Source organism: Sitodiplosis mosellana, unplaced genomic scaffold (genome assembly GCF_009176505.1).
Source record: "Sitodiplosis mosellana isolate CC-2019 unplaced genomic scaffold, AAFC_SMos_1.0 Smas_scaffold_6165, whole genome shotgun sequence".
Taxonomy (NCBI): Eukaryota; Metazoa; Arthropoda; class Insecta; order Diptera; family Cecidomyiidae; genus Sitodiplosis; species Sitodiplosis mosellana.
Genome location: NW_022601406.1, coordinates 1,587,469 through 1,602,995, shown reverse-complemented (window position 1 = coordinate 1,602,995; position 15,527 = coordinate 1,587,469). Strand labels below are relative to the sequence as shown.

At 37.0% G+C, this 15,527-nt stretch overlaps 9 protein-coding genes across 13 annotated transcripts; 5 read left to right on the top strand and 4 right to left on the bottom strand.

Moving 5' to 3' along the window:
* Positions 1-1,188: 1,188 nt before the first annotated feature.
* On the top strand, positions 1,189-3,948 carry LOC129574705 (JNK1/MAPK8-associated membrane protein). The gene is made up of 5 exons (XM_055457075.1): positions 1,189-1,697; positions 1,825-2,037; positions 2,098-2,264; positions 2,334-2,468; positions 2,579-3,948. Exons 1-5 carry the CDS (start codon positions 1,435-1,437, stop codon positions 2,734-2,736), a joined length of 936 nt encoding a protein of 311 aa, XP_055313050.1. The 5' UTR covers positions 1,189-1,434; the 3' UTR covers positions 2,737-3,948.
* Positions 2,990-3,948, top strand: LOC129574708 (uncharacterized). Its single transcript, XM_055457077.1, has one exon. The coding sequence runs from the start codon at positions 2,990-2,992 to the stop codon at positions 3,872-3,874; it is 885 nt and encodes a 294-aa protein (XP_055313052.1). The 3' UTR covers positions 3,875-3,948.
* Positions 3,949-4,179: 231 nt separating this feature from the next.
* LOC129574716 (putative OPA3-like protein CG13603) lies at positions 4,180-5,219 on the bottom strand (the record flags this gene model as incomplete). The annotated part of the gene is given in 3 exon segments (XM_055457094.1): positions 4,180-4,417; positions 4,701-4,869; positions 4,978-5,219. Coding segments are annotated over 3 exon segments (549 nt in total), but the record flags the coding sequence as incomplete, so codon positions are not given.
* Positions 5,220-5,330: 111 nt separating this feature from the next.
* On the bottom strand, positions 5,331-6,776 carry LOC129574701 (mitochondrial chaperone BCS1). The gene has a single exon (XM_055457071.1). The coding sequence runs from the start codon at positions 6,774-6,776 to the stop codon at positions 5,487-5,489; it is 1,290 nt and encodes a 429-aa protein (XP_055313046.1). The 3' UTR covers positions 5,331-5,486.
* A 201-nt stretch (positions 6,777-6,977) lies between these two features.
* On the top strand, positions 6,978-9,489 carry LOC129574697 (DNA polymerase alpha subunit B). Its single transcript, XM_055457064.1, has 6 exons — positions 6,978-7,206; positions 7,308-7,576; positions 7,637-7,719; positions 7,868-8,653; positions 8,805-9,020; positions 9,144-9,489. The coding sequence occupies exons 1-6, from the start codon at positions 7,131-7,133 to the stop codon at positions 9,487-9,489; spliced, it is 1,776 nt and encodes a 591-aa protein (XP_055313039.1). The 5' UTR covers positions 6,978-7,130.
* Positions 9,490-9,695: 206 nt separating this feature from the next.
* LOC129574719 (uncharacterized) lies at positions 9,696-10,684 on the top strand. The gene is made up of 2 exons (XM_055457097.1): positions 9,696-10,073; positions 10,215-10,684. Exons 1-2 carry the CDS (start codon positions 9,930-9,932, stop codon positions 10,482-10,484), a joined length of 414 nt encoding a protein of 137 aa, XP_055313072.1. The 5' UTR covers positions 9,696-9,929; the 3' UTR covers positions 10,485-10,684.
* LOC129574709 (mediator of RNA polymerase II transcription subunit 6) lies at positions 10,608-12,940 on the bottom strand. Of its 2 annotated transcripts, none has more exons than XM_055457078.1 (5): positions 12,821-12,940; positions 11,825-12,042; positions 11,447-11,621; positions 11,115-11,220; positions 10,608-10,997 (listed from the first exon to the last, which is right to left on the bottom strand). In XM_055457078.1, exons 2-5 carry the CDS (start codon positions 12,019-12,021, stop codon positions 10,699-10,701), a joined length of 777 nt encoding a protein of 258 aa, XP_055313053.1. In that variant the 5' UTR covers positions 12,022-12,042; positions 12,821-12,940; the 3' UTR covers positions 10,608-10,698. The 2 variants fall into 2 exon arrangements, with proteins under 2 accessions (XP_055313053.1, XP_055313055.1); XM_055457080.1 differs by having other exon boundaries at positions 12,759-12,852.
* Positions 12,254-14,691, top strand: LOC129574714 (N-alpha-acetyltransferase 80). Of its 4 annotated transcripts, XM_055457089.1 has the most exons (4): positions 12,254-12,703; positions 12,852-12,892; positions 13,421-13,472; positions 13,913-14,691. In XM_055457089.1, the coding sequence occupies exons 1-4, from the start codon at positions 12,701-12,703 to the stop codon at positions 14,420-14,422; spliced, it is 606 nt and encodes a 201-aa protein (XP_055313064.1). In that variant the 5' UTR covers positions 12,254-12,700; the 3' UTR covers positions 14,423-14,691. The 4 variants fall into 4 exon arrangements, with proteins under 4 accessions (XP_055313064.1, XP_055313065.1, XP_055313066.1 ...); XM_055457090.1 differs by lacking the exons at positions 12,852-12,892; positions 13,421-13,472 and having other exon boundaries at positions 12,261-12,703; XM_055457091.1 differs by lacking the exons at positions 12,254-12,703; positions 12,852-12,892; positions 13,421-13,472 and adding an exon at positions 13,117-13,264.
* Positions 14,515-15,498, bottom strand: LOC129574715 (flavin reductase (NADPH)). The gene is made up of 2 exons (XM_055457093.1): positions 15,369-15,498; positions 14,515-15,274 (listed from the first exon to the last, which is right to left on the bottom strand). The coding sequence occupies exons 1-2, from the start codon at positions 15,442-15,444 to the stop codon at positions 14,742-14,744; spliced, it is 609 nt and encodes a 202-aa protein (XP_055313068.1). The 5' UTR covers positions 15,445-15,498; the 3' UTR covers positions 14,515-14,741.
* Between the last annotated feature and the right edge of the window lie 29 nt (positions 15,499-15,527).

Below are 15,527 nucleotides of genomic sequence, written 5' to 3'. Positions count from 1 at the left end.
CAAAATTTCCATCTTTTTCTGTTAGATGGGAGTAACCTACCTTTGTAGTTACCGGCATTTGCGAAGAATCCGCAAGCGTAAACCAAAAATGCCTGGAATATCGAATCTTTTCTAAAGACAAAGAATTTTTACAATTTCAACAACAACAAATTTACTGTAAAATCATCGGCACTGACGCCAGCTGCTAGTGCGGCAGCTCTGAGCTCTTCAACTGGTTCAGCGGAAAAGACACGATTCAACAGTGAGAAAATTAACGGTGCTTCCGGACTTGACTGAATCAATGCTATCAAGCCACCATTCCATGATGCCTACAAAATAAATAATAATCCGGTCACAACTCATTTCAATTTTAACCACTGTCATCTACCCCAAAAATGTGTGAGCCTTTATTACCTGGCTGAAGTAATGCGCATACAATTTTTCCTTGTCCGTTAGATTCTTAAACGCTGTAACGCACTCCAAGTCACCGACCGGCTGATTGTTTGGCAACACAAAGTGTGTTTTATCAACACTACCTCCCACCATAATGGATTTCGCTGAAATATAGACAATTCAACAAAATAAATTTATCTTTTTTCTTCTCGTACCAACATCAATTAATTGGTGTTTAATATATTTGCCGGAAAAATATGATGCAATCAACAAAAAATTCTATCAAAAAAGTAAATTCTTTCATCCAAATGAGATAAACTTCTTGATTAACATTTGCCATTGAATGAAAAAAAATACTACGATAATTTAACAAAAAAAAAACGCAAGTAGAAAGTTTTTCTTGTCAAAATTGTGCAAAAGAGAAAAAAAGCGACACTTACAAATGATTCGAGTTGGTTTAAATATTCCGGCTGTATTCAAAAGTTGCTTATGAAAATGTTGTGCATTTATTTTCTGCCAACTGTATAGAGTTTGTAATGTATTGTGTCGGAATAATTTGTTCATAAAAATGTCGTTTTTTATAAAATAAAAAACGGACGAACGAAAAAGAAAAACAACCGAGATTGGTTCCAACGAATAAACTAGGTGATATGTGAAGGTACCAACACAAAATACAGTTTCTCTCTCCGCGGTTTTGAACGAATGGATTGGATGACAAGACAATTTTTCTCCGTCGAGTGATTGTCACGTTAGGTACGTTTGCTTGTTAAGTACGTTTGCTTGCCGCAGAGTGAACGTATGTCAAAAAAAAATTGTATGCAAACCGGGACGGAGAAAGAGAGCGAGGTAGAGAGAGAGAGAGAGAGAGATGGAGGAAGTGTGTCAGTGGAAAAGTGGTATACAACTCTTATACAAAGTGAACGAATTTGACAGCTGTGTTGCTGTTGGTCGTGTTTTGTTTACCAAAAAAGAATCAATTGCTTTCGTTCGATATCAAATTTATTGTGAGAGTGCGATTTGAACGTGATTCCGAGGATTTATTGCAATTCGTAGCAAAATTTAATGACACTGGCCAATTTAAAGTCAAAATGTCCCGGATTGTATTGTGGCAGGCAGTTTACCGATTCGATCAACGGATCGATACCTTGGAGCGATTGTGGTGCCTGCCCCAGAGGCTATCGCGTTAGCATCATGAGCGATTTCAGTGAATGCATGCCATGCGAAAATAATCCATCCACATACGATTGGCTATATTTAGGCTTTATGGCAATGCTGCCGCTCATTTTGCACTGGTTCTTCATCGATTTGGCGGCCAAAGAACGATGGTTGGTTTTGTCAATTGTTTACTTTCGGAAATTTCACAGACACATGTTTTATTTTCAATTTTTTTTTCTCTTTTCGAAATATGATGTAATCGACTCGTCTAAAATTCTATTCTGGTTCTCATTTTAGCTTCACCAAAGGAGAGATCATCTTGCATATCAGTGCATTTTTTGAAGTCTTGACATCAGCTATTGTTACGCTATTGATCTACGAACCGTATTGGACACTGAAAATTCATTCGTGCGCCGTAGCACGGCTATCCGATTGGTACACATTATTTCACAATCCAACACCGAACTATGACAAGAAATTGTACTGCACACAAGAGGCAGTTTATCCATTGTAAGTCTTTGAGTGATTTTTGACGGATTCATACTAATTTATTGACTCTCATTTTTGCAGGCAAACAATGGTCTTAGTATTTTACCTATTATGTATTATTTTGATGATGCTCGTTCGGCCCATACTCAATGTGTATTTTTTAAAAAATGGCAAAATGGCTGTTTACAGTGCACTTTATTTTATTCCAATATTAGCACTGCTGCACACAATTATCGGCGGCCTAATGTGTATGTATCTATTGATCAAAAAAATTCATATCATTCGTTGAAAACGTCTAAATAATTCGTTTCTTTCAGATTATGCTTTTCCCTATTTAAGTATAATCATATCGATGATTTCAAATGCCGCTCATTTCTCAATGAAATTGGATCAAAGTATGAAAGCATTATTTGTGTCGTCAATCACTGAAACAAAAAACTGCATAATCATCGGTAGAAAACAATTTTTATTTGAAATTTCAAGCTAAATTTATTTGATAAATTTTCACTAGAAAGAATCAAGTCATTTATCTAACAATATTTATTTTTCTTCTCAATTTCAGTTGGCCATTGGTTGATTCTAGCCTATGGTATTATGTCATTAACCGTAAGCAATGCGATTTTGTTGGTGATGGTGCCGTTGCCTGCTCTCTTCTACATATTTACCGTCAAATTCACCGATCCAAGTGAATTTCGTGAAAGAGACGAACGAAATCATTAATTATATTTTGTAACTATAGTTAATTTGTTAAGTTGATTGAAATAAAAAAGAAGAAAATCTCAAGCAAAAATACTTTCACATATGGCAACACTAGAAAAAAACACACCAAAAAATCTGCGTCGAACATTTTCGAGGTTACCAGCAATTTCTATCAACATACATTATTGTTTTGATTGTGGCTGTCAAACCGTAAACATCAAACACCGATTTTGCATCAGTGGCAAAAGCAAGTTATAGATTAAATTGAGAAAATATGGCTGCAGGAGGGCCGAAAATCGTTGGAAATTATCCAATTGAACAGATATGGATGGACGAATCGAAGGGACTTCGTAAAGCATTGATTTCATTCAAATTTCAGTCAACATTCAAGGCAAACGATTTCTCCAAGTGCTGTGTTGCCATTACGGAAGTGAATGGCCTAAAGGAGCATCATGCCAGTGAATATTTACGTGCAGAACATCGAAATCTTGACTATTGGATTACACTGTCGAATGCTGTCACGCCGATCGATTGTTATGTGGAAGTATTTTTGAAGCGAATGTTAATCGGCGAAACGAGTCAATGTGCAATCAAAACCAAATCCGGCGACTATATAACATTTGTGATACGATTGATTCGGATTGAGTTTGGTGGGTATTTGTATGGGAAAACGTTGCCAGACATTGTGGCACTGGCACAACACTACCGGGAGAATGGTGTGAAAATGTTCAAGGATTATCCATTATTTGCACATGATTACTTCAACAAGGCGGCGAAGGTGCTGATTTCATGCAAACCATTCGAAACATTGGCAGAACGTGAGTCGGGAATGACTGAAGTGGATCCAGTGAAATTGCGCGAATTGCTTGAGACTATTTTATCCAATATTAGCCTATGTTTGATTAAACAGCAGAGATACGATGAAGCGGCACATGTCATGGAATTTGCTGATCGACCCGAAAACGTTCCGGACAAACAGATTTACCGTCGTGCCATCGCTCTCTATCATCTTGGCAAACTGGACGATGCCAGAAAAACTATTGAACGCATCAACTATAAAGATAAAAAGGAATGCCTACTTTTGCACAATAATATCGCCGAAAAGCTTAAAGAATCCGATCAAAACTATCGCAAAATGATAAAGAATATGTTTGCATAACCGATTTGTTCATTTTCCATTGTTTTAATAAGTTTATTAAATAAAACTCACTTAATTTTATTTACAACAATTAATCGATTGGTTTACAATTTTTGTGTTTTTCTTTGCAATTGATTTACTTTGTAAATTCAATTCAATTTTAAATATACTAATGCTTCGTGGATGATTCGATGACCTCCGGCGTCGTTTGGGCTATAAAGAATCTCATTTTCAATAAGATTTAATGATTTAAACAGAAGTCCATTGTTTGGATCGTAATTACCGGTCGTATTGGACTGAGGTTGTGGTAGTGGTGGTGGTGGTGATGGTGGTGGTGTTGGTCCCGGTGGTGGATTATCATTATCATCATCATCTTTGCTAGAACCTAGAATTTTAATTCGTGGTAACCATTTTCGAGACTCTAATTCAGCTACGGTGCGTTGCAAATGTCGAATTTGTGCATCTTGACGCTCAATATTCAGGGCTAACTCTTGTAGTGTCCACTGAAGTTCTCGCTTCTCCTCCAATATTTGATCCTCTCTGGCATATTCTTTCGCCGATTGCCTAGTTAAATAACAACAGACATAAAAGTGTTAGGACACAAATACAGAAATCACTGTGTGTTGTGCATACCGCACATCCGACAAAACATCGAGTAAGTTTCTATCGGCCTAGACCGATGTTTTCAGCTGAAAACAATTTGTTTTTAGCACCACGACACATTTTCGAATTTTGGCATGAATGTCGATCAAGTGTTAATGAACTATTTATGAGTAAGTCAAGGTTAACAAACAGATTTTTCGGATCACAAAAACCTTTTTGTTGTGTTGCCACGAAAAAAACGTACCGTTTATATTCAAATATCAATAGACCAGCACCGATTGAGTAAATAATCGTTTCGCCCAGCAAATTTGCACCCAATTCAATGGCTTGTGTTTCATTCAATTCGGGTATTTTTACTGGTTTACCCAAATTCAATACCCACATTCTCGTTTTTACTTCCATCCAATTGTAAACTATTGTTGTGTGAGGACAAAACGGAAAAATATTGTGTGAAAAAATGTGTATTTCATCGTTATTCAATGTGAAAAAAAATTGATTTTGCACGTAGAAAAATGGCTTACATTGAGCTGGAGGCATACAGATGTATTTCCGAAAGAATGGATGACTTTTGGCCCGTTCTTTCATGACATTTGCAATTGGTTTGCTCAGCTGCTTAAATGCTAGAACAGCAAGCTTTACGGCTGGAAATGCTCCAACAACCATGGTCGAATTGTTCTAAAAAAAATTATTCGTATTTTTATTCTATAAATGTCTCAGAATAGATATGAAATTTTGCACGAATCCGTCATGCTCATCCGTTTTTGACGTTTCGTACAGCTATCGAATAAACAAAGCAGGGCCTACCTTTGGCATGTGTGTGTATGTGAGTTACGGTAATATTTGAACCGCATCTTTTTTTAAAAACATTTTAGGGTTATATATACACAATATTTATTCATTGAAAATAATCGAAATTTTACAATAATTTACACAAATTCCATTTCAATAGTTATAATTTATTTGGTCTAAAATTATTTTCTAAATTTTTTGTTTTGTGTTGGTTTAAATAAAATACAATTTATGTTTAGTATTATGATTGCCATATTTGTTGAACATTTGCAACGACATCTTCTTGTTTCGATAGTTTGTGCATCATAAAGTATCCTTGGATTTGAGCTGGGCTCGCTTTTTTACCAACAGCTAAAACAGCCTCAGCAAATTGTTTGTGTAGTGTTTTTGTCTCCTCTTCACCATCGCCATTCTGAATGGTATAGAAACGTTTGAACATTTCCTCTAATTGATAACGACCACAGTATCCAATGTATTCTTTGAAATCGATGCGACCCGGTCGAATGAGTGCTGGATCGAGTCTGTCCAAATAGTTTGTGGTCATGAATACGATACGTGCTTCGGTGGATGCAACACCATCTAGGCAATTCAATAAACCGCTGAATGTAACACGATTCAATCCTTCGAAGGCGGCATGCTGAGCCGTTGAATCTTCGCGTGACATAAACGCTGCATCGATATCTTCGAGAAGGATAATCGAACGCTCGGGTGCATTATTCAGCAATTGATTCAAACGATCATCGGTTAAACCACGTTCGCTTAAATTCAATAGACAAATACTAAACTCCAATTCACCGGCCAAAGCCGTAATAAATGATGATTTACCGCAACCGGGTGGTCCATGTAATAAATATCCTCGACGATACGGGATCCCTCGATCCGAATACCATTTTGGATTACCGATAAATTCACGACAATCGGCTAAAATTCTATCCGTTATATGTTCATCCAGTACAACCGATGAGATTGGTCGTCGTTTTCGTGGCTGACCGAATTGCCTCCAGTCTGGTCCCATTGCTGTGTACAAAAGTGTTTTACCTTCGGTGAATTTCAATGCCATTTCACGTGCCTCTTCAAGCATATTAAAATAAAGGTTACGATTACGACCGAATGCCGTCAATTCAACCGTTTCAAATGGAATGCCCATTTGAATGTCAAGCGTTGCCTGTTGCCGTGTCCGTTCGACTCGAACCCAATTGCCTTGATAGTACATGATGTGTGTTCCAATGCTCGGAATAAATGCATATTCCGTACTCACATGACCCGTGTCTCGCTGCACAAACGATGTCTCAACACTCAGATGCTGCGTTTTGCGTGCACCTTTCTGTGATATCCACTGTAACAGCCATTGATATGATTTATCACGGCATGGCACTTCCAATGTTATCATATAATGACGACGGAACAGAATGAATGCACCTTGCATTCCTTTGCGCAACAGCGCCGCACCAGCTCCAACACCGAACAAACCAAATCCAGCCGTGAATAGGTTATTCGATGCTAATTCTGCCACCACATCATTCAACGGCATCGCAATACCAATTAATAACTACAACAAATTTGTTTTGTAATTAGTTGTTCGTTTCAATTTCATTTCAAAATGTTTTATAACAATTACAATGCGTTTGACAGCTGAACTTGCGTGAACTAACCTCAGTTTACGACAGAGAAAAAGTGAAGAGAAAAAAAATTACCGCAAACTTTCATTCAGTCATCGGCAGCTGTCATCGTTACGCGCCAAATTCCATTAGTCAGATGGTGTAAAAACAAGCTCAACTCAATGAAAACACATATCGCCGGGAATAAATGCTCTTTTAATTTCGTGAGAAAAGTGCAGTTGTTTTTTATTTGTATTTTATTGTGAATGTAAATGAATACGTGACAAATGGCTACGACAGATTTGTTGAAAGAAATCTTTGATGATTTCGGATTTGAAATGTCCGAAACAATGATTGAACGATGTAAGAGGCTGTTGACATTGTTTGAGTGAATAAACCATGCTGATATTATTTTTTATTTGGTCTCATTATTGTTTTTTGTTTTGCTTTTTCTTCTGTGATAGGCGTCGATTTGTGCATCACCTATTCAATTGATCCACGTGAATTTGTGGAAATCTTTGTGGCATTCAGTATAAACCATTTGAACGGTGCCGAACCAACCGATTCCACGCTTGATGATTTCGAACGCAAAGAATTAGCCAATTACAAAGCTAAAGCCAACAAAACCAACACCAATGTCAGATTACAAAGAAGTATCAATGATTACGATGGAATTGGATCGGACGAAGAGGATAATGATGTGATGGGAGCTTATATTTGTACCACACCAAAGGTTAGACAAACGATTCAAGTGACTTTTTAATTCGAATACTTAAAAAATATTGATTTATAGGCACAAAAACCGGCTCGATCACGTGGAATCAGTACACCTGTCAGCAATATGAGGAACAACCAAGGCTCAATGGACTCACCAATGTAAGTTGATCGACGAAATTCCTCTGCCAACAACGTTATCTGCTTCTTTATTTAATTGGCTTCTAAATTTTGTCTCTTTTTTTTAAATTAAAATCATAACAATTCCAAGATAAATGTTAACCTCATAACTAACTGATCATACTTCTAGATCTGTCCCTGTAAAAGACGCAACCGGAAAAGTGGTTTACACATTTGGCACATCCGCATTGATGAAAACGATTGATTGGATGAATACGGCTAAGCAAACGGTGAAATTTGAACGAATATCGGAGCAATTTTCCAGCGATCAGCATTACATGTACGACAATTTGTTGCAAAAAACGAGCATCGCCGCCGATCGCATATTCGATATTGGAGAAGAGATTTGTGCTAAACTCATCAAAGAACAGGCAGATGTTTATGAGAAAGATTTATACAATCAAGTCTTTAAATTGAATGCTCCAACACAGGGCACAATCAAAAGTGTTGGTCGCATTTGTTCGGATAGTGACGATCGGTTGGGCTTGCATTCAACGTTGCTGATCAGTGCAGATGAAATGTGTCTGCGACCATATCATTTGCATTTTGATCGAATGAAAAGTTTTGCATTGTTTCCGGGGCAAACAGTGTTCGTGCAAGGCCTGAATCCACGTGGCGATTCATTTTTTGTAGACGATATCATCGCCGAACGAAATTTAACATATGCAGATCCACCACAAGTTAAAGAGAATCTGAATATCGTTGTGGCATCCGGCCCATTTACGTCAAAAACCGACCTTAGCTATGAACCATTGAACGAATTGCTCGCATACTGCAAACAAAATACACCCGATGTTTTAGTGCTTCTGGGACCATTCCTCGATGCCGATCATCAAAGCTTGTTGGACGGTTCGATGAAACCGTCGGTGGAAGCATATTTTGATAAAATCATTTCTGACATCGTTAGTAACATTAGGTAAATACGGTCGTTTGTGCCAGTGTTCAAGAATACTGAAGAATCTTTAGATTCAATTTGGTTTCTCCTTCAATTGGTTTTTCTCTGCTAACAACGTAATTTTTTTTTTCATTTAAAAACCTAAAATCGATTTGTTTTTTACAATTTTCAGTGCCAACACGGAAGTATATGTGGTATCATCGAGTCAAGATGCACATAGTACGTTCGTGTATCCAACAGCCCCGTACGAATTATCCAAAAATGTAACGAACCCACCCAAAAATGTGACATTCCTTCCCGATCCATGCATTATCAAATTGAATGGTGTTACAGTCGGAATGACTGCTACCGATATTTACGGTCACATTTCCGACGCGGAAATTACTGCGTAAGTCGCATTGCTATTTTCTTCTTCTTAATATTCCGTCGCATTGGGTTTTTTGCTCAATTTTTGCATAAATTTGTGATTATTTCAATGAAATTTCATTCACTCTCTCCATTCCATTCGTAGTAATGCCGGCGACAAAGTGAAACGAATGGCAAACTATCTGTTCAATCAAGCATCGTTCTATCCACTGAATCCGTCATCCGATAAAGTGAGTGTAGACAGTGGGTTGGCGCAACAGTTTGCAACATTGCCCATTGTGCCGAATATACTGATTCTAAAAAGTGATGCCAAATGCTTTGCGCGCGAAGTAAAAGATGGTACAAATGGTTGTTTGGTGCTAAATCCGGGTTCAATGTGGGACACACAAAACTCAACGAAGGGCACATTCAGTCGTTTCATCGTTACACCGACCACTGATGATACGGTATCACTGAACAGTATCATTGCCTGTCAAATTATGAAAGTTTAAATATCCTATTTATAAATTTAATTGTATTCACCCTTTTCAATGTATTCAATCAACAAGCAAAAAAGATGAAATAAAACGAACGAAAAAACACTTTTTGAAACGGTTAAAAAACGAGCGGTTCACTTTTTTTCCCATCATTTTCCAATCGGTACAAAGTATAGTATGACAACACATGAATGACACAATGACAGCAAATACATGTACATAGTAAGATGAAATAAATGGTGTAAATAAAGATGGTTTACTTTTAACTACGAACAAAACAAAACAAAACCGAAAATTTACAAAAAAAAAACTAGTAGAAATTCGACGAAACAATAAGTTTAGTGATACCAAAAGTAAACCAAAACTACCAACGGAAATTAATTTTAATTTTGATTATCGATAAGTTTAAGTTTGGAATCGTGAGACGGGGCACACATATTAAAAGAAAAGTAGAAATGGGTAGCATTGATGCAGCATGTATATCTGGTTTTTTGTGTCGTCTGTGTTCAGAAATGCATCGAACTGTAATTCATATATACGGTGATCAGGGGCAAAAATATGATTTGGCCGGAAAAATTAACGCTTATCTACCTGTAACAGTGAGTTCCAATAAACAGTACACACACACACACACACCATACTATGCAATCAATATCTAATGCTATTCGAATTGATTTAATCATTTGTACCCTTCTTTCTTCTTTTTTTTTCTCTCGTGTGTGGTCGATTCTTGTTGACAGATCAAACCGAGCGATCCACTCCCCAAAACCATTTGCAAATCGTGCATGAAACGGGTTCAACAGCATCACGAACTAATGATTAAGATCCAAAGACACAAGAATGTCTTCAACAATAGCGCAACAAGACTCAACCGATTGACTGAAACTGAAACGGAATCGCCGATGGTGACGACCACAACAGCGGCGGCAACGGCGGTAGCGGTGGTAACGCGACAAAGTTCCACCAATTGCGATAATATTGAAAGTAGCGAGTCACCTGCGACCTGCTAGTTTTGTTTAGGCTCATTTTTTGTTCTCACATTTCTTTTAGTTCTAATTGTAATAATTGTCTCTCTCAAAAAATAATGTACGCAAAAAACAAAACAAAAACAAAATAGGAATGAAACACAGAGATTTCGTTTTGTTTCGGTGAATAATAAAAAAAAAATATTATGTATAATTCAGAATGATGATGACTGTAATTTAGAAAATCGATGAATTTCAATTATTTTGCTCGTTTTTCGGGTGGTTTGAATTCGCCGTTTTGATTATTGCCATTGGTATTGGCGGCGGTAGTTGTTGTGGCTGCATTTGGATTGGTCTCCTTTAGGTCGGGTCGCTGCGGAGGTTGATCAGGTGCAGTCACAACTGGCGCTGCATTTGGATTAGGCAACATTGGTAATGGAAATTTACGCATCAATTCACCCAGCAGCATATCCACTCGTTGCCGTTGAAACATTGAACTTGGCTCTTCCTTCGCTTTTTCGGGCTCTTTCTTTATTTGCGCCTTCGATTTATCCGTCACTACGTCAATACACGTTCAATATTAATTGATTACGATTTTGGTTATATAATGCAAACGAATATTATCGATATGTAACGATTCTTGGTATATTGAATGAAATGAAATTGATTAATTACAGGCTTTGTTGCTAGCAAAATCCCATGTGTAACCCTTGTTTGGATGATATCGTGAGTATGAGCTCGCCTCTTCGAATGCACCCTGCAAATGATGCACAGTTGATAGCTGAAATGAAATAAAATTATTAGTTTTGTACTCAATGCATTTGTTTGACTCATTTAGTTTCGCTTTTATGTCCTTTCTTTTTTAAATCAAATTTTCTTTTTTTCACAATTTTTTTCGCAGTCCATGATTTTCCATCTCGATTCATCTTTTTTTTAGTATGAATCAAAATGAAGGACATAAAAAAGAACAAACGAATATGTGGCAAGTGAACGGAAACAAAAATTACCAGTCGTGAATTGAATACGCTGGCCAAATCGGGTGCTTGATAAATTGTGCCAGCGATTATGTAGTAGTCAGCCATTGGTGTAGCTTCGGTTGGCGAATGTCGATGTTGCTTTCGTATCACATATAGAATTGGATCTTGTACATGCAGTAAAATATATTCCACTCCGACCATATTGCTGTTATGTTAAGAAAAAGAGAATAAAATGAAAAATATTGCAGGCAATCAATGTAAAGAACAATCACATTCCGAATTAAAACCGTATACCAGATAGAAATCTTATGAACTCCCACATTTAATCCCTTTCAATCGTTCAAAGCATACAGATTCAATTCAGAGTGGAATAAAAATAGTGCATCAATCATTTGAACAAGTCCTTACTTCAAATGTTCAAAGCTTTGACGTTGCATTTTCACGATCTCATTGTTGCATGTGCGATCATAAAATGGATTTGATTTTTCCATAAAATAGTCCATGACATTGCTGGGATTGAGAACGGCAATCCAGGCGGTGTCGTGCCATGATATCCACAGTGGATTCTCTTGTGACAATGGTACATTGAGACGCGGATGCATCATTTCGGTTCACGCTGCGTCAATCTAAAATATGAAGAATGAGAAAAAAAAACAGAAACAAAAACAATATAAAGTGCGGATGTATGGTTTGACGTTAAAAATAGAGTTTGTTTTTGTTACACATCCAAAAACTGAATCACATATGTATATGCTGTCTATCTCTCCCTCTCTCTCTCTCTCTCTCTCTCTCTCGGCAAATGAGTAACACGGTATCGTGTATACATATACGCCTTAACCATGAAAATGAAACTGAAGGAACCTTGAGCTTGATATAGCTCTCAAAAGGCGCACAAGTGTGTTGTGTGTCGGTTACGGTGAGTGTCTGTATACTGTGTGCGGTGTGTGTTGATGAATTTCTCAAAAATAGTTTTGACGGAAGCAATAACGCTTTGGTGCTTCCTACTTGTTCGGGTTATTTGCTTGTTGAAACGCGCCAAATGGCTGCGGATCGAACACAGAGATAGGAGAGACACAACAAAGAGGAACCTATCTATCTCATACGATAACATAATTTTAGAAGCAATCAAAGAGCCCGCGCGGTGTGGCCACGGCAATTTCATTCAACATTCACAGTCAGTGCATTGTTCTCTGCCCGTTGTGATTCATTCTTTGAATTGCAAACACACAAAGCCAGAATCAACTCGAGGCCTTTGATATCTCTCACCACCAACACAACAACACAATGGTACGCGATTTTTATTTTACTTTTAAAATTTAATAACTTTTCTTTCGATACTCATTCGAAAGACGATATTACTACTTTTTATTTCTGTAAAATATTTAAACAAAAACAAAGAATTACTTTAAAGGGATCAATCCACTGCTTCTTTCAGTTTGGAATTTTGACAGATTTGGTTGCGGTTAAAATGCTTGTGTAAGGCACACATCAAACGAAAAATTTATACCGTAAACGTTTCAAAATCTCTATCTATATCTATATGTGTGTACGTGTATGGATGAGTGCATGTGTGTGTAAACAGTGTATGCCACTAACCGTGTCTGCGTTTGCGTGTGTGTCTGTGTATGTATACATTGTGAGTGGATAGTGAAATGGATGATTTATGTTTGCGTCTATTTACATAGTGTGCTCTCTCTATCTTCAATTTACCTTATAGACTCTGTTCGGAAGCTCCGAATCATTTATGTAGTAATTGTTTTTTTTATTTTTTGTGTGCCAACTATTTCCTACTGCAATTTGTTTATTCATAATCTCCCAACTTCAACTTGAAATAATGATTAAAACATGGTAAATTCTTATTAACATTTTTATTCTTTATTCTCCTTTTATTTTTCTTTTCTATCTTGTGCTGTATACAAAACACAACCATTTGAACAAAATGATTGTCGGAATCGGTGTTTTTTGTTTTCGTCTCTGGGGGAAAATCGGTGGTGTGAAGGACAGTAAACAGAAAAAATGTATAAAACAATTTAAACGAAGACGTTTACGAAAATTGGTATGTGCATTGTGCATGGAACGATGTGTTGAAATTGTGACGTGTTCTGTACACACCAAAATAAAATTAAAAAAAAAACCACCAAAATGACCATCGACAGACAACTTCCTCCGCTGGGCCCAAGGGTTCCTCATTCCTGTTCTCTATGTGTGTTTGTGTGTTTGTTTATTGTTGCGATCTATATTTAAAATCCTTTTTTATCCGGAATATTTTGTGTGTGTGTAAATATTGTTGTGAACATGTGTCTAATTGCCGATCCGTGTGTTTGTCTCTCTGTGTATGTGTCTATGTGTGTGTTTGTATGCGCATCATCAGCTGATGATGCACCATTCAATGATTTCCCGTTTGCTAATGCATCTAATGACAAATATCATTTTCTCTTCCTCTCTGTCTCTATCTCTGTCTCTGTCTCTGTCTCTCTCTCTCTCTTAACATTTCAGGGGCTTCTACCAAATGACACTGCCTATCTTGGTTCATACGCTGTGGTACCGATACACAAGCATCCGGAACTCCTTAGCCAATGCTGTAAATTGATCAATTCGGAATGGCCACGCAGTGAAGTGGCCCGTTTGCGATCATTGGAAGCATCATGTGATCATTTACCAACCAGTTTGGTATTAACCCGGGATCATAATCAAACCGTGCTGGCACATTTGAAAATAAGCGCCATACAATCGAATCCGCAATGCTGTTTCATCGAATCGGTGGTGGTGGATCGAAAGCTTCGTGGTCAAGGTCTTGGCAAATTGATTATGAAATACGCAGAAGATTATTGCCGAGATTTTGTGCAACTTGATACAATTTATCTGTCAACGATTGATCAGGTGGGATTTTATCAAAAATTAAACTACACTATATGCGCACCGGTAAATATGTTCGGGCCGAGAAACTGTACATTACCATGTTTAAGTAATTTACGAAAAACCTACATGAAAAAATCATTACGATAAAAAAAAAAAATTTACAAACAATAATTGAATCAATAAGAATTTTTTTTCTATTAATGATGATATGAATATGAATGAATGAAAAAACACAAACATACAGAGAAAGAGTAATTTATTTTTGCAATTGACTATATTTTTTTTATAAGTGATATTTATGTACCATATCAAGCCAAGTTTATTTTCAACAAATTTAATTAGGAAAATTGTAAATAAAAAAGGAAATGAAATCAATTGATTGTATCAAATAAAATGAGAAAATAGAAGAAGAAGAAGAGAAGGTGCTATGTTTTTTTTTCTCCATTGGCAAAGACAATTTTAAGGCTTAAACCTTGGCGATGCCACATACTTTGCCATAATGTTCCGATAGATCCAGGGAATCGATGAAAAATTTGGCCAAATCAAATTTCGAAATGACACGACCGGGCGATTGATCGTGTAGAATTTTATGCTCCGACGATGGCTCATTGGCAATGTGCGGTGGCAATATGGCAATGTAATCTAACGATGTTGCCTTTATAATATCCAACATACGTTTGTGTTCAGCATTCAAATGCTCAAATTGTTTTGGCACTTTATCTTGATCCCAGAATAAAAATGACGATAAACACACAGATATTTTGCGCAGTTTTACTTTTTCCATGGCATTTACGATGTTTGTTAGGCCCGTCGATAGAACCGTGGTTGGTTCGAGTTTGTTTCGTGTACCCAGGGTAACCACCACACCATCCGTGCCAGTCAACACATTTTCAACATCTTGGACATTTGTAACATCACCTTTGATCAGCTCCACTTTGTCTCGATTCTTGAATGGTTCAACCGTTTCTTCGGTGCGATACAACAGTCGAACCGAAAGACCTGTTGCAAAACATGTTTTATGAATTGTCATTACGATCGAAAATTGAATTCAAAGGACAGCAAAAAAAAAAATATACAATCTAAATTTGCTCACCTTTTTGTAATGCATATTCAACAACGCATGACCCAGTCATACCAGTACCACCGAAAATTGCTACTTTGCTCACCATTTCGAGAAACGTCTATTCGAATCAACAACTCAAGTGATAATAAATTGGTGTTTTATTGTTCTTTTTTCCACGATATGCTTTGA